We start from the raw sequence: 24,391 nt of genomic DNA on the forward strand, positions 1-24,391 counted from the left end.
TTTCCCACCAAATGTGAAGTCCAGTAGTGAAGTCGTTGTGGTTGAGTTGCCAACAGTTTATATTTATTTGTTTAGCCACACAGTATTGTATTCCCAAAGTTAGGTTTGGAGAATATAAAGTGTGCAAAGTCATATAGAGATCAGTAAAACTTTGATTTGGTCATTTGAGTACACTAGACAACACTGTTTGAAAAGCTGCTTAGTAGTTTTGATTTCTTTCGTCTCACAGCCTAAAGTAGTTAAGGCAATAAGTTGCAGAGACAGGCTGTAACATTTTTGTTCAGTTTTTGTCTGAACTCTAAACTTATGAAACAGCTGTTGCAGCAAATGCAGCAATGTATTTTTTACTGCAAATATTGAGGGTAACTCTACAGTCATCAGTTTTCTAATGCTAAGCTTATAGGTAATTACAACTATGCCATCACATCACAAGCTGATGTTTTCCCTGCCAGAGGGGTTTACCTCAAGTACTCTGGCTTCCTCCAGCAGTCCAAAGGCATCTTCATAAATTAACTATAAGTCTAAATCAGTGGTAAGCACACACTTTTGAAGGGTGGGGGCAGAATGAAAAAAAAAAGATACATAGTGTGTTTTTGCCTAGCATGTAGGGGGACTATACCTCCTCTATTCCCCATTTTTCATGTCCTCCTTTTGGTCATGAAAATCTGTCCTTGGGATTTTATAAAACTAAAATGTCCTGGTTTCGCTCAGATTTTTCTACAGATAGTTGATATTAATAATACAGGGCTGCACTGGGCCACTGGCAATATTCCAATGTACCTACCTGTAAGGTTCAGGCATGCACGCTGCATGTGTCATGATGTGAAAGACCCAGGCCATGCCTCATTGCCAACTCTCATTTTCTTTTTATTTAATTTTGAGCCATTAGCCCAAATAAAACAAAATACATAACCTCACTTTCTTTTGTTAAAAATTTGTATGTTTTTGAGCAAAGGGCTACCTCTCTTCTCCAAAATTGTTTCTCTAACCCTCTTTCCTTTACTGAGGCTCAGAAGTTGCTGGTCAGCTGATTTAGTTTGGTTTCTGATGTTTCCTATGCTGTCACTGTTTGCTGCACCTTGTATGGCTTTCCAAAGCTGTTCTTTTGAGCTGTATTGCTTTCCATCACAGTGAATTATCTTTTTCTATCATTACTGACCACAAGTTCTCAATCAGGTTTATAATGGGTGAGCAGAAAAGCCAGTTCATGAGGGGATTGTCTTTTAAGCCATGAGATTCTATCCTGTCCTGGAAATAACGTGAGGCATGTGACGGTGCATTGTCATGTGTGAACACCAAAATCTTCTTTGCTTTATCTCTTTTTCACCATAGAAGGAAACTTGTCTTTGAGTAGTGCAGTACTCCTTGGACTTATCTTTTACACCACCCTGAACCCAGAAAGGACCAACATGTTCACCACCAACTAACACAACACCACCACTGCCTTGTGGACATTGCAGTCAAGATGGAACAGCATGGCCTCTTGAAATCCAAGCAGATTTTCACCCATCTGATCCATCTAGGGTTACCCAGCACTCACTAGTGAATTAAGCTTCAGAGAAGTCTGCTTTCACATGTTTGGAAGCCCATTCCAATAGTTTTTCCTGACCTTTTTTTCAGTAGAGGTCTTGCCTTTGCCTTTGGACCTTTGCTACTTTTCTTAGTGCCCTACATCTGGTGGATCTGGGTACATCATGGAGCTCTACAGCATCAAGTACGGCTTTACTTGTAGCTGAGTCTTTTAGAAACCTCTTGTCTAATTCTTGACAGTTTGTGGATTGACGATATTTGAAAAGTTTTTTTTTCTACTCTGTGTTTTATCCATACTGACTCTTTTGTACAGATCTTTTATGGTTTAGTGGTAATGTTGCAGTTTCTTCACTATATAATTAGATCATTGTTGTGACAATGTGATTCTTTTTCTCTTGGCTCAGGTAACTTTTCTTATCTATTGTCAAAGCTAAATAGGACTTGCATAATAATGTGGAACATTTCTATACATGTGCTCCAGATTTCAAGAAAATATCAACTGCACAATAACTTAGAATGCAGTGGATGGCTGTCAAACACACTTTAGATTCTCAGAAAGGTATTTCAAACAGTTGTTAAGGTGTAAATTCACAGACAGAGATTTGAATCACGTAAAATAACTTTTGCATTCTGGCTGTTCAAGTCTAATACAAAACAAGGAGGGAACAAGGACCCTGAAATGCACTTTGCCACAACATTCCTTCTGTCAGATTATTGACCTGTATTGTTATGCATATGTTCCCTCTTTCAGATCCCATGCCCCTCATCCTGAGTTCTGCTGAGTTCTGGGAATACAACAAGGTCAGTTAGCTAAAGAGACCACGCCATATGGGGGGTCAGGGACACCCTGCAAAGTCATGACTGATTAAATGCAGGTCACAAAGCCCTCCCTCAGTGTGGCTGCAGTCAAGCAGCATTAATGTCTTCCCAAATGACACTACATTCTTTCCATCCGTAATGAGAGTAGATCAGCTCCTTAACAGTTACTGGCTTAGTAGATCTAATGAAATCTATGTCATCCATCTCTGAGCAAAGCTTTAACATTCAAGGCTTAGTTTGGAAAAGAGGAGACATCTCCTTTTGGCTGTATGAAAGATGCCACTTCTTCACAGAGGACCAACCCTGTTAAGGGATCACCTCTGTCATTACTGACCCCCAGTTCAAGTGTCATTAAGCATGGCCATCTCTAATTTGTTTAGCTCTGTTTGCCCTATAGACACGTTCATGATCTGTTGGTGACATCCTTACAAAGGACAGCATCCACTTCCGTCTCTCAGTTTTTCTACGTAAAAAACATTAAGGAGAGAGTGTAGTAACCAAAGGTGCTGTTTTCAACTGTTTAAGCGGCGTTGCCCTTTAAATACGTCGTAACGTGACGCAGATGCTCCCATCCTTATACCCTCGTGCCTGTCCTCACGATGCAGCCATCCAGCGCACCTCCTGCCTCCCCCTGGCCCAGCCCCCTTCTCTCCTCTCCTCTCCTCCCCTCTTTCCCGGGTGTGTGAGCCACGATCCCCGCTCCATCCACCGGAGCTCTGGGCGAAGGAAACGCAGGGAAACGAGAACAAATTGAGGCGATGGATCCACTAAAGGACTAACGCGCCGCGGGGAAGGGGGCTCAGGTAAGCGAGGCCTGGTCTTGTCATTGAAAGCGTCAGTGTCATTGGCCGCGGCAGGGCTGTCATTTTGCAGAGGATGCGCGTTTTGGAGTGGAGAGATTGTTGTGTGCATCAAGGAATACAAATAATACATGAATGGAGGAGCCGTGCAGGAAATGTGTGGAGCTTGTAGGTTATTTAGAGCCATCTGTGTTCTGCAGGCTCGTGCTAAAGCTAAATCTGAAGCTGTGTGTGTTTATTTTGGTGCAGCTGATGGAGGGATGCTGCGCAGTGCGCACCGGCAGATGTTTATACGCCGTGTCATCGTGTGCGCCGATATTTAAGCGTTTCACCCCTTGGGGCTATTGTGCGTCAGATATTTGTTGCTGATTGGTACCAGCGTCATAACAGGAAGATACTCAAATAATTTCAAGCATGGAGAAAAGTACACTCTGTTACAGACCCAAACTCAGTGACACCAGTCGTGACAGGTTGCCTGGCGCTGCAGTATGACCTTGCATCCAGTGGCGCCACCAGGGGTTTTGGGCCCAATGAAAACATCCAGTATCGGGCACCACCTCCACCACAAGCCACACACTCTCTGCATGCTGAGCTCTCCATTATCTGTAACCACACCTCCAGAACCCAATGTACCCAAATAACCTTACATCAGCAGGGATGCCAGTCTCTTTCTGTCCACTTCTTTCTGTGCCACATTTAACTGCAGAGTGAGCTAAAACAGACAAGGTGCACCCAGGCGTGTAACAATCTGCATACTGCAATGACCACTACATATGTGTAAAAGCCATGGAATGCAAATTCTTACATTTTTAGTCATTTATTAAACTTAAAGGTATTAAAGGTACCTTGTGTGTTCAGTGATATGGTCAGTAGTCTAGATTGAAACCCTCCTTTGCTAACCCCGTCTGCAGGGGAAGTGACAGTGGCCTTCAAGGACAAGAAGCTACGAAGATGTATGATAAGAACGATCCTTCACTTGTCAAATTTTAGCATCAAAAACATCCTCCAAAATATTTTTTAGCATTGTGTATGAATTCTGCATGGCCACTTACTAAATACTAAAACACAAATGTTAGAAGTTTGTACCTTCTGTGACACCGTAGACACATGGCGATGCAAGATGGCAGCTTCTCTTTACAATAACGTGAATATGCTGTTATTGAAACAGTTATGAATGTGATATTTCATTTCACTTCATGTTTTAATGCCAATGCTACAATGGCATATCAGGGCCACTGAAAGGAAAAACAATTCTGAATTTTCAATAAAGAACATTTTCAAGTTGATAAAATCGCAAATTTATGAGTACATAAAGTTGTAGATTGTATATTGTTTTACCACATTCAAATAGCCTGATATATCACTCTATATCCTTGCCTTCTGGGTTAGAATCAATGGTATCTCCTTATTGAGAGTCCAAGTACAATCTGGTTTAGCTTTCCAGTGGGTCCATGAAATGGGCTAAGGGTAGCTTGTTAATGATCTATAAATTCAAAGTTTTCTCATGAATTCATGACTTATTAAACTCAAACATTTCAAGCTTGATTTCTCACAGATTTCAGTCTGTAAAATCCTGATTTTTTTTTTTTTTTTCAAAAATCAATGACTTTGAAAACTCTTTTTTTAGATTGATTTCTCATAGATTTTCGAGTTTGTAACTCAATTTTAGTCTTACAAAGCCTAAACAAATACTTTGAACAATAAATTATTGGCCTTAATATTTTTTATCAGTCAGTCAAAGGTGATGAGTAAAGCTTCCTAACCATTCCCTTCATGCTGTTACTGTGCAGGTGCACACATCCCACCCAAAGATAACTGCAGCACAACTCATCTTGATAAATAAAATAAATATTGTTTTTAAATGTTTCCGCAGAAAAATAAATCTGATGAAGATCAAGGTTTATCAAATTGATAGCTTTGCATTTGTTATTTAAACCCTGTACAGTCAAATATTCATCTCACATCCCTTGTTGTGAAAAAATAGAGGCTTCTCAATTTGTCTGAATTGATTTGCTTATACAGTAAAATGTTATAGTCTATTCCTATTTGAGTGTTTGGATGTCTTACAGAAAACAAAAGTCACATCTTAGTGAAATGGTGCAGACCGAAAGAAAATGAATGATATACCTGTTAGCAAGTAATCCCAGGGTGCTGTTTTTATGTAGGGACACAAATGTTAAGTAGTATCTAAGTGTTTGTTTTGTGCCTCTAGTTGTCATGACGGCTCCATGCATATAAGCCTTATTTTATTTCCGACCAGGAAGTAGTTGGCTGTTTCTAAAATAAGACAAGTGCTGACCACTTTGTCTTGATACCTGATCCAGCTATTTGTGTTATTATCAGATCGATACCCAATATCACCATCACATCTATGCTTCCACTACTTTGGAGCGTAACCATCAGTGTGTCTCTGGTTTTACACGACTGTGGGCATGTATCTGTTTGTTTCGGTTGTCTGTGAGAGAATCCTGTTAACTAAAGGATGCTTTTTCTCCAATTCTCATCTGTACTGCAGTTGTGCTGATCACACCAGCTGCTTTTGCAGGGAACAGCGTTTCTGTCAGAAGGGTTTAAGCCTGTTTGAGCAGGGGAAACATGTCGCTTTTAATCTAGCTGTTAGCACTTTACATTAATTTGAGATGGTGTTACTGAAGCTGTGTAGCTGTGACAGAAGAAAGTAACAAGTTTACATATCCTTTATTGTCGACACTGAAGAATAGTGAGCACTGAGCAGTTATCCTGTATCATAGACCCCTTTCCTTGAAATTACAGATAGACTTCATGATTTGTGGGATAGAAACAAATCCTTTTTAATTTTTTTATTGTAATTCACTTGTTTAGGGTTGCATGTCAACTTGAATTTTAACTGTAAACACAGCACTGAAATACAAATCACTCTCCACTACGAACTAATCAGTAAGTTTCATTTTCACACAATCAGCAGAAGTAGCTTTGTACACTGTCACTTGTGGCTCAACACCAGTGTGTGAGTCAGATCATGAGTCAGTGTTTTAAATCAAACATAAGTGACCAACTCTTTGACTTATTTCAACTTTTGTGTACCACCATCTCCAGCCTGTCTGTCTGGGATTTCTGTGGAGATGAATAAATGTGTGTTCAAGCGTCAGAAATAGCTATACTTCATTTTCTTCTCTGATCAAGTATGCTGTCTATTCACACTGCAGAGCTCCTCAGTCACACTGAAAAAGTCTGCAGTGAAGCTTCTGTAGCAGCATGGACTCTGTTCAGCCTCTTTCATGCACTGCTGTCACTCTGGGTCTCACATCGTCTGGTGTGTCACATGGAATTACAAAATCATACTCTGATTAACACCAAAGCCTGAAGCATGATCAGCTAGAGCCATCCCAATCAGACACATCTTTAGAAATGCAATTGGAATGAATTGGAATTGGAATGAAAGGCATTTTGCTTTTTTTTTTCTTGCATGGAAAATAAAACATATTGTTTGTGTTTGTGTAAATGTCACTGCAACATATGTAAGTAAATATCTACAAGCATCTGAGGGGAGCAGGAAAGAGCACAAATCAGTGAAACTGCAAAAATGACACCATCACTGACAAACTAACCTGTTGTACTTACATGTCAGTTTACCCAGGCAGTAAAACTGATTTGGCAAAGGGGCTGGTGGTACATTGTGTACAATACCCAGATTCATTGATGCAGAATGTCTGTGTTGGGAGTTAGATTTTAAAGCTGCAAAACTACTTTAAAAAAAAAAAAAAAAAACAGTTAGCTGAATCATATTTTGAATCTTTGTGTCAGTGCCCCTGATGTTTGAACCACCACAAGGATTTACTTCATATAAAGATGAATATATGAAAGACTGCTGTCATTGTCTGTCTTTGCATCATCATCCTGAGTAAATCCTGCTGTATGAAGAGAAAGAGGAAGAGATTAATGTGGGCAGTCTTCAGTCTCCACCCACATGGTGTTAGCGTGATTGTGGGTATTGATTTCCTGCTTGTGTCAATGCTCTCTTCTTGTCTTGCCTCTTAGAAGAATAGTTCTCACAGACTATTAGCAAGATCACTCAGACTGCAGCACTCTGGCACGCTTTCACTTTGTACCGCTCGGCCCGCTAACGACAAACCCGTGGAGGAAAATATATATTTAGAGCTTTTGACCTGATTAAGGTTGCCAGTCATCTCAGTTAAGACGGCAGAACAAAAAGTCATTAGAGAAATTTCAGCTCCTAGATTTTTCTCTGAACATGTGGCTAAATCATGTTAAAATCAAAAAGTGAACTGACATTAGGTCATGATCAGATTATAGTGCAAGAAAGTTCAAAAGAAGTCCTTTGCTAAGCTGTAAATGGGTGTTATTAAGAGGAAATGATGGCTTATCATAAGACAGTCTTTTTAAAGATTTGTGAAAATTGCTGTGTCAGATCCCCCTTCCTCCTCATTTCCGTTTTCCCTTTGTATTGAGTTAATTTAAGGTCCAGCAGGAACTGCGATGTAGCTTTTTTTTTTTTTTTTTTTTTTTTTTTGCAGTGAGCCTCTGGATCCTAGCCTAGCCTGTCAGCATCTGCTGCAGCACGGTGGTGACTCTGCAGGACCAGCCTGATCTGTACACTCTGTGAAAACCAAAGTGTTATTTAAAGCATGTGTTTAGTGAGCAGAGATGTGATGAATCTATATGATTGACTCTCTTTCAGCAAAACTAATGTTGTTTAATTATTTTTAAATGTTAGACTCCAAGCATTTCCCTGAACAAATGGAGGGACGAAGGAAAGTGTGGTCGATAATTGTGTTGTGATGTTTTTATCTGGAGTGTAGCCACTCTGAGGTTTTGGCCACAACTTACAGAGAGATGGATGTTTGACAGCTCAGAGAGCCTTCAGTGACTAAAAATACCAGCATGCATTGCTTTTCTTATTATGCAACATATACGCAAAGAAAACACAACAATGACACCTTTTGGGATGGATTTGAAGGGCACTTATCAACCAAACCAACCTGCCAACATTCAGAACAGTGCTATCTGCATGTCACCTGTTCCTGGGGTGATTGACTTAATCAGAGGAAGATTAAAGCCTTCCCATTTCAGTAAAATCCATAATGATGGTCACTGAAATGTTGTGACAGAGCAGGCAACTGTTGCCCAGATACTAGCAGCCAGCTCCATCTGGCAGCTCTGGGTTATTAAGTACTATGAACACACAGTGCCAGATCAGACTCCTCCCTTTCATCCACTGCATGGGCTACAGCAAAAATAGGAAAGTGACAACAAAACCAAATCATACAACTTCAGTAAAACCTGAATCTGATCACTTGAAGGCTTGTTCACCTTTAAGGCTTAGCTCCTGTACATCAACTGCGACTTTTAGAGAAGGATTACCTCACTCAGTCCCTCTATTCTGTATGCAGAGGCAGTTGCAGGAACTTTTGCTCAACAGTCTTAAGGGATAATAATGAGCCCATTCAAGCGTGGCAAACTTACCTTGGTGGAGAGAAATCAAAAATGTTTCAACTGAAGCCTTTTTTCAGTAGAATGTTAAATTGGGTGAGGCTTTAAAACATTCAACAAGTGTAAAGTCATAGATTATAAAAACAACATGGACAGTACAACAGATCCACCAAAGTGAAGTCAAAACTTTTATAGGCTCCTACTGGTGACTGGCTGCAGAATAAGTCACAAAGCTCACCTTCCCCATTGTGACAAATGGAACATGGGTCAGACTTCAAAATTTAAAAAAAAACATGAAGCAAATTTTTCTCAACATGCCTTTTTTTTTCTTTATAGTTTATTTTTTATCGTGCTGATGTATGTGCATGTGTTCATATTACAAATGCTCCTGCAGCAGTTTTCCAACAGCTAAGGAAAGTAGAGGAATAACTGCAGGAGCTGATTCTTACCATGACAGGTCATGTCCACACAAAAAAATATGTTTTGCTATGAATCATACAAACATAAAAGCTCTTTTTTCTGATTAGTTTTGTTTAGGGAAAGGATGTTGACATCAATCATGCAGTTCCACCAGTCAGATTGCTTCTGCCCATACCTTGGCTCCAAAAACAGTCACAAGCACAATAAATCAGATAAGGTTGAGACTGGCCATTCATGCTGTTGTAAAGTCAATATGTGTGGATAAAGGTACTACTAAAACTAAAACTATTCAACTTTTTATTTTCTGCCAATAAAATATTGTTGGGGGATGAACTTTGTGCCAGTGCTTAAACAAGATGGCTGAATTATGTTTCTCTTTCTTCATCAGTAAGAGCTCTGCTCTGAAAGGCTCCCGTTGCATGTGTTTTATAGAAAAAGAATTTGAAAAACCTGATTCCCCTCCAAACCCTCTTTGTAAAGATCAACTTTGCTCCATTCTGATTTAAGCGCTGCCCAAGGCCATAGCAATTAATCAAAGACAAACAAAGCTTTTTTTTTTTTTTTTTTCTTTGAGAAATATCACTGCAGCACTTGAATGAAGTGAGCAGACTTACTGAAAGTATTCTAACTGCAGAAAAAACTGGCTTACTTTCAGTTCATAACAGAAATTGTATGACTGGGCCTCCATTATATCATGTTACTGATGCATGAGCTTGAAATCTGATTCCCTGGTACATAGACTGCCCAGTGTCTGCACGTTTCTCTGTACTAACAGACACACCCAGATATAAACACAGGATCATGAAATCAAACAAGTGGTTAGGTTGTTCCAGACTGAAAGGGAGTGGTTGAAGTGTACTGTCATGTTTCCATTAAGAGTAGATTTCAATCAAGACAAGACGATGTCAAAGTCGATACATCAAACCTTTAACATGATATCCCTAAAATACTTTGTAGAAACTTTAACTAAGAATACTGTTCACCCTACTCGGTTTATAGAGTAGAGTAGAATAGGATAGAATAGAATAGAACTTTAGTGTCATTGTAACAAATACAGCAACATTGAAGTCACAGCAGCAGTCAAGAAAACAAAAGTAAGAAAGTGTATAAAAAGTGCAAAAAGGTCCATAAGAAAATAGATGATGACAGCTTGTCCATCATTCTCCAGTTCAGCCAGCCTCCACCTCCACAGGGTCCAGGACTGAGCTTCTTCAGTCATGCTCCATCTCTGTCTCCTGGATCCTGTCTGCTCACAGCAGGTGAAGCTCTTCCAATGTGGTGTTGGTGTCTGATGTTAGCTCCGTTAGCCATGTCTGCGACTAGCATGATGCTACTCTGCCCTCTGGTATTCCCTCTGTCGCTGGGTTAGCACAGCTAGCTTGTCCATCTTACTGGAGATAGATCTTACTTTCCCAATAACGATGGATGGAAGGACAGGTCCATGCTGTCATTTCTTAGCTTACGCGTGAGAACCAGCACTTCTTCTTCACCTCCTTCTCCTCACCTTGTAGGAAGACATCAGGCCTTACACCAGTTAGCATTGACATGCTACAGGCTGCAAACAGCTGAGTTCACATGTTAACAATGCAGCCATGGTAAAATGTAGGATCTCCAGACAAACACACGAGAAAAAGTAGTAAAAATATCGCTGAAGCCACAAAAAGTTTGGTGTCCATGACCAACAAATGAACCATACAAAGTAATGATCCACTCCAAAATCAAAGATAATGAAAAAGAGACGAAAAAATTACAGGAAACGGACAAAGGAGAGAGAGCTACTGCAGGTTAAATAAATAAAGTGATCTATGATTCAGCAGCTCTTTCTGATCTTTGTCCAAACACCAGACAGGCACTATGTCAAAGAAAAGCCCCAGAGGCGCTTTGGCTGAGCAACACTGAGTACACAAACACAAGCAGGCCTACATACATCCTCAGGGTTGAATGGCTTTCTGGATTAACAGCAGTGACTCAGTCAGCACTGGCTCCTGTCGAACAGTCTATAAACCTGTGTTTGCTCGCATTTGTCTGTTTCTCATATGGGAATGGTGCTCACTAGGACTCTGGAGTGTTGCTGGTGTGAGTCACGCTTTCCAACACACACTCACACAAAGTTCCCCCTCCCTGTGTTGATCTTTGGGGTGCAAGCCGTGTTTTCTTTTTGGCTGCAGCCTTCTGTCTCCTTTGTGTCTTTATCTTTCATTCAAAAAGTGCACAACATTGCTTTGATAAACAAGGATAATTAAAGGTCATATCGTTGTAAATGGCAAGGACAGACTGTCTTTCATTGGACACACTGCAGTGTTTCCTTTGCTGCAGACTCAGGGGAATGAACAGTGAGTGTGCACGTGTATGCCTGTGGTTATATCCTTTCTGAGCTTTGTGTGTGTCCGGTTATTACACTTTCAAAAATTGGTGCACCGCCTCCTCTTTTTCATCTCATTGGCACTCTCTCCTCTTCATCCACCCCTACTTCACTCCCTTAAACCCTCTTTCTCACTCCTTACCTACTCGCTCTACCTGCTCTGTGCTTCTGTTCCGTCAGCACAGGAGCTGCTTGGTGATGACATCACTTGGGATGTGTACGGCTGGTGGAAGTGTTACATAACAGGCCTAGCTTCATAAATCCTGCATGATGTGCCGTCATGTGGTTTGATCTGTAGTGACGTGGGTAGAGGTGGAGAAGATGCTGCCTGCTACATGTGACTTAAACGCTGTCTTTCCAGTTCTGGGAAACATAAGCAATATTTGATTACACAGCGTTACACAATAGATGGAAGCAAAATCAAAGAGATTATTTTTTTAGTCATGCAATAAAAATGATACAGTTAATCCAAACTGAGAGGTATTATTCTGTCAGGTTTTACAGCACAGTGCAATACGGTGATCATACACAGAGGGATATAGTCAAAAAAGAGCAAGACATTACTCAAACCCAAGAAATATAACTAATAAAATCAGTACTAGCAGAGAAATTCATTATCAATGTACTACTAAACTCCAGATGGTAACCACTGCTGCCAGGCATTGTGTGGTCTGTGTTTGTGTGCACATGAGTTTGTGCCTGAAGCAAGGAGAAGATTAAGGGCTGATGTTATTGAATCAGAAGCCAACACGAAAGGGATAAAAGGGGAGAAAGGAATGAGATGCATGAAAGGTGGAAGAAAATTAAATAAAATGCATTAGAAAACAGGCAGTGATAGATGGGTTAAAATGGAAAATCCTCATTCTTTAGAAAATGTATCTTACATCAAATAATTGATCACATTAATTACATCACAGGAAAGTACTGAGATCAGTGCTTTGTTTCAAAATACAGCTCAGTCTGCAGAAGGCTGTGGCCTAGCTCAGGGATTCCCAAACTTTTCAGCCTGTGAAACCCAAAACATTGTTATTTAAGACCTGCTGCCTCCTGTCATGGGAATGCACCCCTAGGCCAGATTAAAAACAAAAAACAAACCCAACAAAAAAGAAACCTGATTTAGCTAAGCTGTGGAAAATTAGTCTCCATCTTGCCACAGATACCATCCTTATTCTGGTTTAGTCACCTGGAGGGTCCTATAAGTGTTTCGCAACCCCTCCTTATGGTCCTGACCCCGACTATAGCCCTGTTTCCACCAGGCAGTGTGGTATGGTTCAGAACAGTTTGGTATGGGTTGGATCAGTAAAGCCTGATCCTGTTTGGGTTTCCATAGCCAACCATGCCCTTCTTGATAGATGGTGTGTAAGCCTGATGCCGATAGTGGTGTCAGCATATGTTACAGCGTGACGCTGTAGCAGTATAACACAGTGAACCACGTCCACACCTTCGTGGTTGACCATGGAATGCTGTTTCATGATCCCATTTTCCAAAAAAAAAAGAAATGTATCTTCACAAATTCAAAATAGCAAAGTTATATGTTGTGGGACAGTATAGGTCAGTCATTTGGGGATCTTTCCCGGGTTTTGTCATAGGAAGTGCCCCAAGTTGCGTACTGAGCTGAAACCAATCTGAACCACTTGGTTGCAGCAGGGCTTTAGGGAACCACTGGCCTAGCTTGCCTGCAATTTCGTCAGGCAGTTATTCACTGATGGTGTAGAGTGAGTGAATAATAAAAATGCTGAAATATACTTCTTTACAGTTATTTTTTGGTGCTTTTCATACCTTTTTTTTCAGAGGGTAGAACAAGAAACAGGAAAGGTACTATGGACCGGAACTGGACTCAGGCTGATCACTTGAGGACTTACCTTATGGGGTGCACTACCTAACCACTTGGCACTATATTGCCAAAGACCGTACTGTGTTAAAGTTCTTGTGTGTTATAACTTCTCCACACGCTCTATCCCTCTATGCTTATGTTCATGTTTTAATAAGTGGAGTTTCAGTTGTGCTGAGTCAGCGTGCTTATACTGCTAGCTAACGCCACAAATTCTAAATTTTGTGTATTCCCTAAGTAACACCAAAAATATCCTCCAGTTAAATGGAATCTTACTGAAATGTTTCCTGGTCAGTGAACGTCTCTGCAGAAAACTGTGTATTTGTGAAACACATCTCTTTCATAGGTTGAGCAGTACTCCCTCTGATTGATGGAGTGTCCCTTGAGGGTCAAGGACTGTGACTATGACTTAACGTGTGTGAGGTTGTAAACATACCCTCACACACGCAAAGACACAGTTGCCATCTGGCCAGACTTTTGAAACCCCCCAAAAGAAGTGATGTTGCAAAATCATGAATGAACAAGAGCAAAGAAATGATGCAAAAAGAACAAATTAGAATTTAGAAACTGATTCAGAAAAGTAACGCAGGAGTAAGCATCATAGTATTTACTAGCTGCTTGAATAACCTGATATTTAAGAGAGGCAGTAAAAGGAAAGAAATGAGACTCCATGTCTGCTAATTCATCCATCCCTGGGAGAGAGGACAGATTTTTTGAGTCAGTCGTGTTTGGCAGAGGTACAGCACAGCATGCAGGAAGGTGACCTTAAGCCAGAGCCACGCATTCATACACACGCACACTGACCTCTCCACAGAGCTCATAAAGCTGTGTCAAATGAGTTATTGATGCAAATAATCCTCCTCTTTCCCCTGAATCAACTCATCCTTTCTTTCCACCGTTCTGAGGTCACTGACAGGGGTGATTATTAAATGTTCATGAGACACTCTGTCCTCATCTCACTGCATCCAAAGCCTCGTGCATGTGAGAGGGAGTACTCCAGGAGGCTCATGGGAGATCTCACACATGCGGAGAAACACACACACTCTGCAGAACACACTGATGTCTGCCCTTATAGAAGTATGCGGATGCGAATGTCAGCTCTCTCTTTCTGTGACTTGGCTTTAGATGAGACAGATGAGTGATGATTGGTTCGTTCTCCTTAATGGAGAGGCTCTGATTGGCTGCTGAAACTTGATGTTCAGTCTTTGCCAGTTAAGTGTCAGCTTGATTCTGCGGCACCATGCTGAGTGCTGAGGCATCGAGAGCCAAACACTGTCAGTCAGCAGAGCACATCTTGTGTGTGTGTGTGTGTGTGTGTGTGTGTGTGTGTGTGTGTGTGTGTGTGTGTGTGTGTGTGTGTGTGTGTGTGTGTGTGTGTGTGTGTGTGTGTGTGTGTGTGTGTGTGTGTGTGTGTGACCTTAATTAACCCCTCTTTTTGTTTGTTTCTCAGACTGTCACCACTGTTGTCTTTTCATTCTTGTGATTTGGATTCGTGGTCACTCACAGGTCTCGTCTGTGTTACTTCCTGCAGGCTCTCAGTGTTGAGCTGAAGGACACAGGGACAATCTGAGGACAGGAGAAGCTTGAGGCTCAGCAAGAGGCTTTGTGGCCCCATGTCTGCCCCTGCACCAGCCAATAGGAGGACTGGGTTGGGCTCTCGCCGGTAGGTAGACAAAGTGGCTGTGTTACCTGTTTTTTTGTGTGTGTCAGTATTCACATCTGAAAATGAGGTTTGAGTGCAAAGTGAGACAGCGACTGCAGCAGGATAAGAAAATCTGTTATACATATTGCAGGGTGTGGAGAGCAGGGCCTGTATTTAGCAGGCATCTCCACACTTAATGTGCAGGATCTCTGAGAGGAGTGCAACTTGTTGGTGCCTTTAATTTCAATTTACAACAAGAGTAATAGCCCTCTGAAGTAGGGCTGAACAACTTTGGAAAATAATCTAGTTGCGTTTTTTTTAGACCAATACTGCGATTGCGATTTAGCATACGTTTATTTGGGGGGGACGTTTATCTTCACAAGTTTTAAGTCATTTTATTGTATGACTAACCAACAAAACATACTGCTAGCATTTAAACAAGTCTTTTTTGCATTTCTTAATTGAAAAAGAAAAAGGAACACTGTGAAAATTTACTGACCTCCAGTTGTCAGTAAGAGTAACAAACCATACAGAATAAAGTGACCAAGGGGTATGGCTCTACGATCCACTGGATGGATCTTTGTAGCTAACAGGGTTTTTTTGTTACTATATTCCCTCCAGGTCTGTGTACATGAAACTTTTTTTTTTTAATTGCAGCCTTTGCAATTTGGAAATTGCATTCTATTACATTGCGATGTCGCTTTAAAATCGATTAATTGTTCAGCCCTACTCTCAAGTCAAGAAAAGTCATACAACTGTAATATTTCTGATACACCTTGTGCAGAGTGTGAAAAGAACCACATGCATGCTATGAAACTTTCTGTAGCAGGGAAATTATTGCAATGAATCAGTAGGGATGGCTACCGAATTAGATACTTTTAGAGGTACTGACTGCATTCCGTCTTTAGTACTTTCACATACAACCAAACGGTTCCATGTTTCAATATCTGAACGTATCCTTATGGCTATGAGGAAGTGAAAGAGTAGGTGATTTTGGACATGAACAAAGCAGTGCAAGTTTATAGATTAAGAAATAAATACATTAAATTGAACAACTTTGAGATTTTATTATCAAAGAAATGAATATGTATTACCATATAAACACACAAAAATGCAGAAAATTGATACTTTTAAGTACCGATACCTATTGCCAGGTACCATACATTGGAACCATGTTATTGAAATGCATTTGTTATAATCTGAATCTGTTATAACTGCTTGACGATAATTATAAATCACACTTTAATAGAGCAATGTCTTCTATAAAACAGTTATTTTCCCAAATATTATATTGTAAAGACAGATGAGGTTTCTTTAAGGAGTAGATTACCTTCTTTTTTGTTGTCCAAGTCATTTTAAGTGGTAGTTTTGTCTTCGTTAGACAGGACAGCTGAAGAGAGGCAGAAAATTCATGTGGAGCAGAGATTGTGGGCTGTACTGAGGCCTCTGTACACGGGGCAAGCACTTAAAACTTCTCGGCCAACAAGAGCCCTAGTTGCCACATTTCTTGTAAGAATACAAAAGATAGGAAGAAGTGTTCAAAAAAAGTACTCAACAGGTAAAAAAGAGGATGTTCCTCGTGAGAAATACAGTAAGCTACAAGAAATCCAAGAATAAATGTGGTGCTGTTATTGTAGCAAAATTATATTTAACTGCATAAAATACTCCACATATATGTGCAAAGAATCACAACTGCGTATACAGTGCATCCACAAATATGTGCTAATTGATCCACGATTGCATGATTTGAAATGCATGAGCAGATCCACAAATGTGAGAATGGATTACCAAATGCACACATATCCAATATATACAGATCTAAAAATATGAGAAAGATTTACAAGACATACAATCCTCAAATGGGTCTGTGAAATCATATGCAGATCAGAAGAAGCTTTTGACTTTGACTTTTTTTTACCTATTGACACCACGAGTGTGTTTAAAAGTTGGTCTGCTACAATAGGTCGGCTACATTTTTAAATATCACCATTTGTGTTACTGTCTACTTTCTAAAATCTCAACAGTCAGAAAGCTCTTAAAGCATTACTCTTAAGTTCTGTAAAGCTTCAACATCAGTCTTTTCTCTGTAGTCCTTCTGTTTCCAGAAATCCAGGAGAAAGTCTCCAGAGTCTCTTATGTTGAATGTTTGTAGTCTTCCCGAGGTGTGATTCTGAGATGCTTGATAAATTCAGGCCCAGATCTCAGCTTTAGAAACACAAGTCCATGAGGAGCAGCTCTGATGCCATAAAGTGTTTTTTAATACTTTTTTTCCTAACAGCTGCTATCCAGGCTTTTCTTTCACTGTTCTGTATCTAAACATTGTTGCTGCTTGTCTGATTCAAATAACGTCTCTAATAACATCTCACCAACAATGTTGCAATGTGTGTGTCAAGGCTGTGTTGTTAATTATATAAATTTATAAAGCATAAGTCTTTCCTATCTTAACCCTTGGTGGGCATGTTTTCCTTTGTGCTGTGATTCAGATGTTTTATAAAGCCTTACCTGAGTTTTCACCACCTTTTAATAAGGAGCGTAATATGAAGAATTTTAATTGATTTAAGGTTACCAGGTTGTGAAAAGTCTCTGTGTTGCCTCATCTCTAGCCCTTTCACTTCGTGACTGCTTCAGTGCACGAGTTGACCTTTGACCTCCTAGACATGTGCTGTAGAGCAACTTTAAAAAAGAAGCAGTTAAAAGGCAGAACTTTTTTATATTGTTATGAGGCAACTTTATTGAAGAAATGTTAGTAATTTTCAGAATGGAAAAGTTGAGTTGAGCAGAATAAAATTAAAGACATGATTTAAAAGAATAACATCATGATATAGACATTAATTATCCTGAAGAGAAAGGATTATGAGAGCAGATGCTTTAGTGTAAGTCTCATAATAAACTCAATACCTGATCTTCTACAGCTCCACAGTGATTCTCCACTGAGGTAGCCTGTGCATGTTTTTGTTTGTCCTCAGCTGTGGAATTTATCTTTACAAGATAACCAATGCTCAGCATCTTAATGCAGGCAGCTGACTGCTTTAAAATAACCTTAAATTTAGGCCTTTATTCACAAGTTTAATCATTTCCCTTTCCTCTTTTGTTTGGCTTCAATGCTCTGTGGTACATTCATGGACAAAAGTTTGGGGAATGGCACAATTTTTTTTTTTTTTACAAAGGTCATTTTTGATGGCAGGGAATGACTGAACAGTTAATTGCAGTTCATCTGATCACTTTTCATAAAATACAGTTAATATAAATTGGCACCATAAGAACAGAGGCAGGAAACTTTGTGAGCTTTGTTCCTTTCTCAAAACTTTCAGCCACAACTGTACTTCCTCTAGTATTTTTTAATGTTGGGAATAACAGTGTTAAAAATAACAGTGTTACTAATGGAATTTATCTTTACAAGATTATTGTCAATGAAATGTGCCACGTTATTTTACACTGATATCTAACAGCTGTTATCCAACCTGGCTTGCTCAGCCAGGCACAGAACAGAAAACTGCAAACAAAATATAATTTATTTGTGATTGTCCTTCTTTGGCAGGGGAGGAAGGGGCACAGACACATTAGTAGTGATGAGTGGCTTAAGGTAAAATTCTTTTTCATATTGAAAGGATTTCCATTTAAAAAAATAATTAAAACAGTAGTTACGTTTCCTGGTAACTAACCACATTTATGAAGGAATAATTCCGTTACTAATTTGATTGAGTCAAGAAAAAAAAGGAGTTACTGTTATTAATTGTGTAATGTATGACACTTAAGTACCAAAAATATTCATGGTAAAGGCTCCAGGTGGTTTCTTGGAATGCTGCTTACACAAAAAGCATTTAAATGTTAAGTGAATTTAAATTGACGCCTAATTAGAGAGGCTTTTTTTTTCTTTTGCAGAGATCTACTACAGTAATTGTTGGAGGTCATGATATTTAATTTATTCATTTAACTACTCTTATTTAATTCATTTATGAGATGATTTGTCATGTTCCCAAAGCAATAAGCATGTCCCACTAGGTTGCACTAAAAGCATGTTGCAGCAATGGATTTTTCAGCTGCTTTATGCTGCACCTCAGTTTAAAGGAAAGGAAGGTGAATGACTGCAAAATATCTTTTCAGAGTAAATTACTGCTGAACCATAGTCCCAGAAAAGGATAATTTTTTTTTTTTTTTTTAAACCTGGTAACCCAAAAGCCCAAAAAAATGTTTTTTTTTTTGTAAACTTTTGAAAAATCTTTGATGAAATGAACATTTTACAGCCTGTCACCAACTATAAAAGAGCTCTTTATTAAAAGATGGTACCCTAAACCCTCTCTCTTCTTCTGCCTTTCTCTGTTTGTGTTAGCTTCTAACCCCAGTTTGTGTCTGTAGTATTTTAATTACCTCTAATGATCCTGGTGGAGGAGTGGGAAGTATTGACAGAGGAGCAGTCTTATAGACCTGATGCAGTCAGCCTCCTCCCTCACCGGTCAACTGCAGGTTTACTGAAACCTGACCGCAGTTTATTGAGTGTGTTAATGTGTTTTTTTTTTTTTCTTACAGCTGCTGAACTGCCCTGGCAGGTAGACCAGGCTAATGAGGTTTATTGGTCTGTTGTGGTTGGTCATGATGAGGTATAATTGGTGTTGGTACCATGGACCTACAGGCGCTTAAATATGGAGCTGTGGTGTCTTCCTTTCTCTTGTCTTTTTCTCAGATTCAACCCTCTGAAGGCGCTGCAGCCAAAACGACGCTTGCAGCAGATGCTTGCGTCCTCGCCCGTCCCGGTGCCGAAGCCGGCGTCGGGGTCAGGGTCGGGGACGGCTGCATCAGGGGCCACGGCGCCTGTGGCCATTCCTGTGCCCGCGCCCCCTGCGTGAGAATCATTTCAGTCAGCATGCTCCGTAGCTGTAGCTCAGGCATGCTCTGTGGCCACCTAAACCGCACACAGGCAACATTTATGCTACCTGTCTGAAACATGTTTTTTCTCAGTTTCACCTTTTTGCTAAACTGTGCACACTTTACTCACTGATGTTTCCCTTTTTGATCTTCCATTTCTGGCATAATCAATGTGTTGTACACATAAGATGTCACACCAAATTTACCATCAAAACCCCTCAGCAGGTTTTTAAACTATGTGATTTCAGACAGATGTGGACAGAAACACATTACCTATCTGGTGGGATACATCCCTTTGCATGCCAGAGTGAGAACATATCAGAAAACTATGTGTGCTAAAGTTGGCTTGCTGATTAAAAACAACAACAAAGCTCCATCATGAACTGCTTAATGATTAACCCCTCATATGCTTACTACATGCTAACAAGCAAGTAAGCCAAAAGCCACAACAAACCGTGAGCATCTCCTTTGTGAATGAACCATCAATTATGTGGACTTTTTATGTAGAGGTGTAGGGCTATAGAGTCTAGGGATGCTTTCAAGGATAAATGATGAGACTTTTATTGTATTGGGGAAAAAAATTAAATAAAGGAAACAAAACAAAGAAAATTTCAAAGCTTAGCTAATATTTTTTTAACGTTACAACATAAAGCTTTAAGATGATGTGTCATGTAACTGACTTGAATTGCGTGATCTCTAGAAAACAGAACAGTTGCAGAACAGTAAAAAGCTGTCAATGAGGTTAGTGAATAAGAGAAGAAAATGAAGAAATACCTCTTGGCATTTTTACAAGACTTAAACATGACTGAAAACTAGGGTCAGCTTCTTGCAGAACAAGATATCAATGTCTTCCTTTCTATATTAAGTTGAAAAATTTGCTTTTTTATATAACGATGGTGAGACCCCATCTGGAGCTCTTTGTTTCTATACGTAGCTTTAAAGTTGGCACCAACAACAGCAAACAGTGTTTCATCATGGCTACATCACCACTTAGTCTCTTGATATATTTTTTATAAAAGAAAAAAAAGGAAAATAGAGAAAAACAACAAAGGAAACCCTTATCTTAGTTGTGCTGTGGAAGCATGCTGAATTTGACCAGTTCAAAGTCAGAGAGTTGGTAAGACAGTGAGAAAAAAGAAAACTCAGGAAACTCTTCAAAGAAGATAAATTCACCACTGCATACAATGATTATAATTTAATGACTTTTTTCGTTCAAACAAAACTCATCTGTGTTCGTTTACTTGTTAGTCTGAGCATAGTTCTTAAAAAAAATCATAGGCTATAAGGATTACACACTTAGAGTTAGCCACATGCACACACATGAACGGTGCTGTGAAGACTATTTGGAAAAGCTAGTGTTTGTCCGGGATAAAGACTGTATTTTCCCATGAGCATTTGCACCCACTGTTGTGAGGATAATACTCTTACCAAGGCATGTGTTTGTTTTTAAGCAAATTAATGTAGATCAAATTTACTTTTCTTCCAACTCCAGCCTCACCAAGCAGAGCTAACATAACCTCACTCTTCATTTTATTGATAGACTCTCAAGTTTGAACAGACCACTGCAGAATAACTGCTGCATGAGGGTTGGAATGAGCATTATCACGAACCGTTTAACCTGTGTTTTAGCCTGTGCTCTATCACTTTCCCATTCAGCATTCTTCTGCTCTTTTATCCTTTGCTTTTTCATAGTCCTGCTCCAGTGTCCACTACGACTACAAAATTAATCCAATACAATCCAATCTGTTTTCAGCTGAGAAAAACACAGATGTCACTACTAAACTTTGTCGGTCTGTGTGGCGTTGTCATGGGGACTAAGTGCTGTATATCGATCCTGTCCGACCCAATCGGGAGGCTGAGAAATAGAATTTCAAAATAACCTATTTTAGTGCTGATTATCTTCTTTTGAAATATATATTGTGATGGGGCACATATGTCTAGAAATGTGATTTTTTCAAAATCATTTATAAAGTCCTCACAGTTCCTATAACACTGTATCTTTAATTGCACACTATGTGTTACACTCAACAGAGAAAAATTACTACCTAAAGGTCCCAGTTATCCACCAACATGAGTAGTGATTACTTTAAAACAATATATGAATATAAAACTATTTCCGTGTCCAGATGAGGCAGAGTCAGTTTCCACAGTCTTGTCTTGGTTCATAAACTAGAGTTGCTCATGGCTTTGACTGAGTCTGGTTCAATTCACCAAGAGCCCCTAGTAAGCTGATGACCCACTTGCTCAAATCTTATTGTCTTGGCTCAGTTCAACATATTTTTTGGATGAACACCAACTATCTGTCTTCTATTTCAGTTCTTCCATAGTCAAAGGCAATTTAAGTACATCAAGTGATTGCTGCGATCTGACTTCTTCCAGCCTACTGCAGACAAATTAAACTGTTTTTGCATTTAGATTTGTTTTAAGGATGAGTTAATCATGATACTTTTTTGGTCTGTCCATAGAAAGGGGCAGGCAAAATAAAATATATGATTTAACTTCAAATAGTTTTATCTTTGCAATGATACTGTGAGAGGGTTTGTAACTTTTATCTCAAATGGAAAGTCCATTTTTCCTATTGCAAACTTTAATTGAACTCAGTGTTAAGGATGCTTTTTTAACGTAAATATTCCGTTTTGGTCTGAAAAACTTATTTCAACAGGAGACAAAAGTACTTGCTGGACAGCTTTAGATGCAGTAACAAAAATGATTTTAGCTTAATGAACGAAGTCTTTCCCTGAAAAAAAACACACATCATTGATTAATATCTTTTTTTCTCCACCAACAATAGTAACTCCAGACTAACTACATCCAGCAGACAACCAACTGCCTCACAGTCCAGACACAAACCACCTCAACAAGGATGTGATGTTGGATGGTTGTGTCTTCACTCTCCAGGCTCCCTGCTTCAGCTTCTCTCTGCCTGTTTTCGTTCACTTCCCTCCTTTGTCATATATTGATCTCTTAGGAGCCACTGAGCAGTCATCAATATCTGGCCTTCTCCCTTCTAGAGTCACACAGGACATGTTTATTCAACAGACTTATTTAAGCCTTGGAGTTGCACAAAAAAGGTTTTAGAAGCATTCAAAACTTAAGACATTTGTCAAACAAACACTGTCTCTCTTTCAGGGTTGGTAGTGCAGGAAAAAGGTGAGATCCAAAATGCTGAAGATTACAGGAGGACTGGTGGGTTTCATTCTGCTCCGCATAGCTCATCGAAAAGCAGTTGTTGGCGTATAAGCAGTCATACTTAAAATACAGGAAGACAGTTCCTGATTCAGCTTCAGATCTCCAAGGGAAACACAAACCAAAGCAGCAGCAATGCAACAACAGACATGAAAGGTTTCGGCAACATCTTTGACACACAAGGAACAAAAACCTCCAGAATAACTACAAAAAACAAATGGAGACTTAGACAAAGATACCCCAAAGTCACTGCTGAATAAGAATTTAAAAACTGGGCTGTCATTATCAAACAAAAAAGAAAAGGCTTGCATAAAAAAGGTATTCACATATCTGAGCAAGATGAGCTCTGCTTTTAACAAGCATGTTAAACAGTTCGGTATTATCTCAATGTAAGAGGTCTTAAAGGCAGACTGTCAGATGTGTTTGATACAGACAGAATCAAAAGAACAAGAAGTTTTGGGTAATTGAGTCCATGGGGAGTAGGTGGAGCTCAAGGATCCCCCAAAAAAGAACAAAGTTAAAAAACCTAAAGAAACACAACTACTCTGGAATCAAACTTTGAAAACAAACTGGCACTGAAACATGGGGCAGACAGACTGTTTTCCAAACCACTCATTATACTAGCAGTGTCTACTGATTTGGTAGAAATTTACAATACACAGGAGCATCTGTTCCAGATGTATTTCAATTAACATATAACTTTTGGTGTAGAATTAAAAATCAAATATGATGAATTCTGCTGTAACTTAATTCTATGCCTGTCACAATAAAACCACTATATTAATGACCAATAGCTTAGCATAATGCAAACCAGAATATCTGTCTTACCTATGAGTGGACAGAAGAGTTTCTAAAGAAGAACAGTTTCCAAGCATGTATTTGAAGCTTAATTGCAGGAATAAAGAAAACCATGTTTGAGGCCGCGTTGAACTTCTGCACATATGTTTGTATGTTTCCAGCAGGGGGCAACATCCAGATTAAGAAAACAAAGCCTACGTGGAAGTGCTAAAAGTTGGAGTTTGTTAACAGTCCACTTGAGGCTGGCTACAGGAAGACCAGAAACCAAAAACACACAAAGTCAAAATAACAGACTTTTACAGCATTGAAAAACACATTTGCAGCCCAGCTCAAAAAACAGCTGAGGTCTGAATTGCTAACTGCACTATCAGCATGAACTGTACAGGGGTGAATATCTTTCGAACTCAGCAGGTCAGAAGATATTGAAATTACAAGTTGGTCCAATCAGAGGTGCAGCTCACATAACTGACTGGTCTGACACCATATAACTGCAAGTAAGGAGGCTCAAAGCCCGCCTCTTGAGTCAACATTTCCAATATGGTCCCCGCCAATGATTGGCTTAATTTCATTGTATGAAGAACAGATGGGTGACGTCACAGAGACTAAGTCAAACTATTATACAGCCTATGGTTTCCCAGTTTGAGGAAATTACACATCATGATGTTACTGGGTCAATGTGTCAACTGTTGTGGAGTATTTAACACTATCTA

At 39.5% G+C, this 24,391-nt stretch overlaps 1 protein-coding gene across 3 annotated transcripts in view; it reads left to right on the forward strand.

Annotated features, from left to right (window-relative positions):
* The first annotated feature begins 2,945 nt into the window (after positions 1-2,945).
* snphb (syntaphilin b) overlaps positions 2,946-24,391 on the forward strand; it is a 31,337-nt gene continuing 9,891 nt past the window's right edge. For 2 of the 3 annotated variants that reach the window (XM_074681375.1, XM_074681376.1), the window contains exons 1-2: positions 2,947-3,152; positions 14,724-14,855. In XM_074681375.1, coding sequence (XP_074537476.1) covers positions 14,806-14,855 — 50 coding nt within the window. In that variant the 5' untranslated portion in view covers positions 2,947-3,152; positions 14,724-14,805. Of the gene's footprint in view, positions 3,153-14,723; positions 14,856-19,515; positions 19,675-24,391 lie in introns of all 3 variants that reach the window. The other variant, XM_074681374.1, reaches the window with a different exon arrangement.

Source organism: Halichoeres trimaculatus, unplaced genomic scaffold (genome assembly GCF_033239565.1).
Source record: "Halichoeres trimaculatus isolate MK-OKI-2021-1 unplaced genomic scaffold, fHalTri1.1 fHalTri1_scaffold_11, whole genome shotgun sequence".
NCBI classification, from domain to species: domain Eukaryota; kingdom Metazoa; phylum Chordata; class Actinopteri; order Labriformes; family Labridae; genus Halichoeres; species Halichoeres trimaculatus.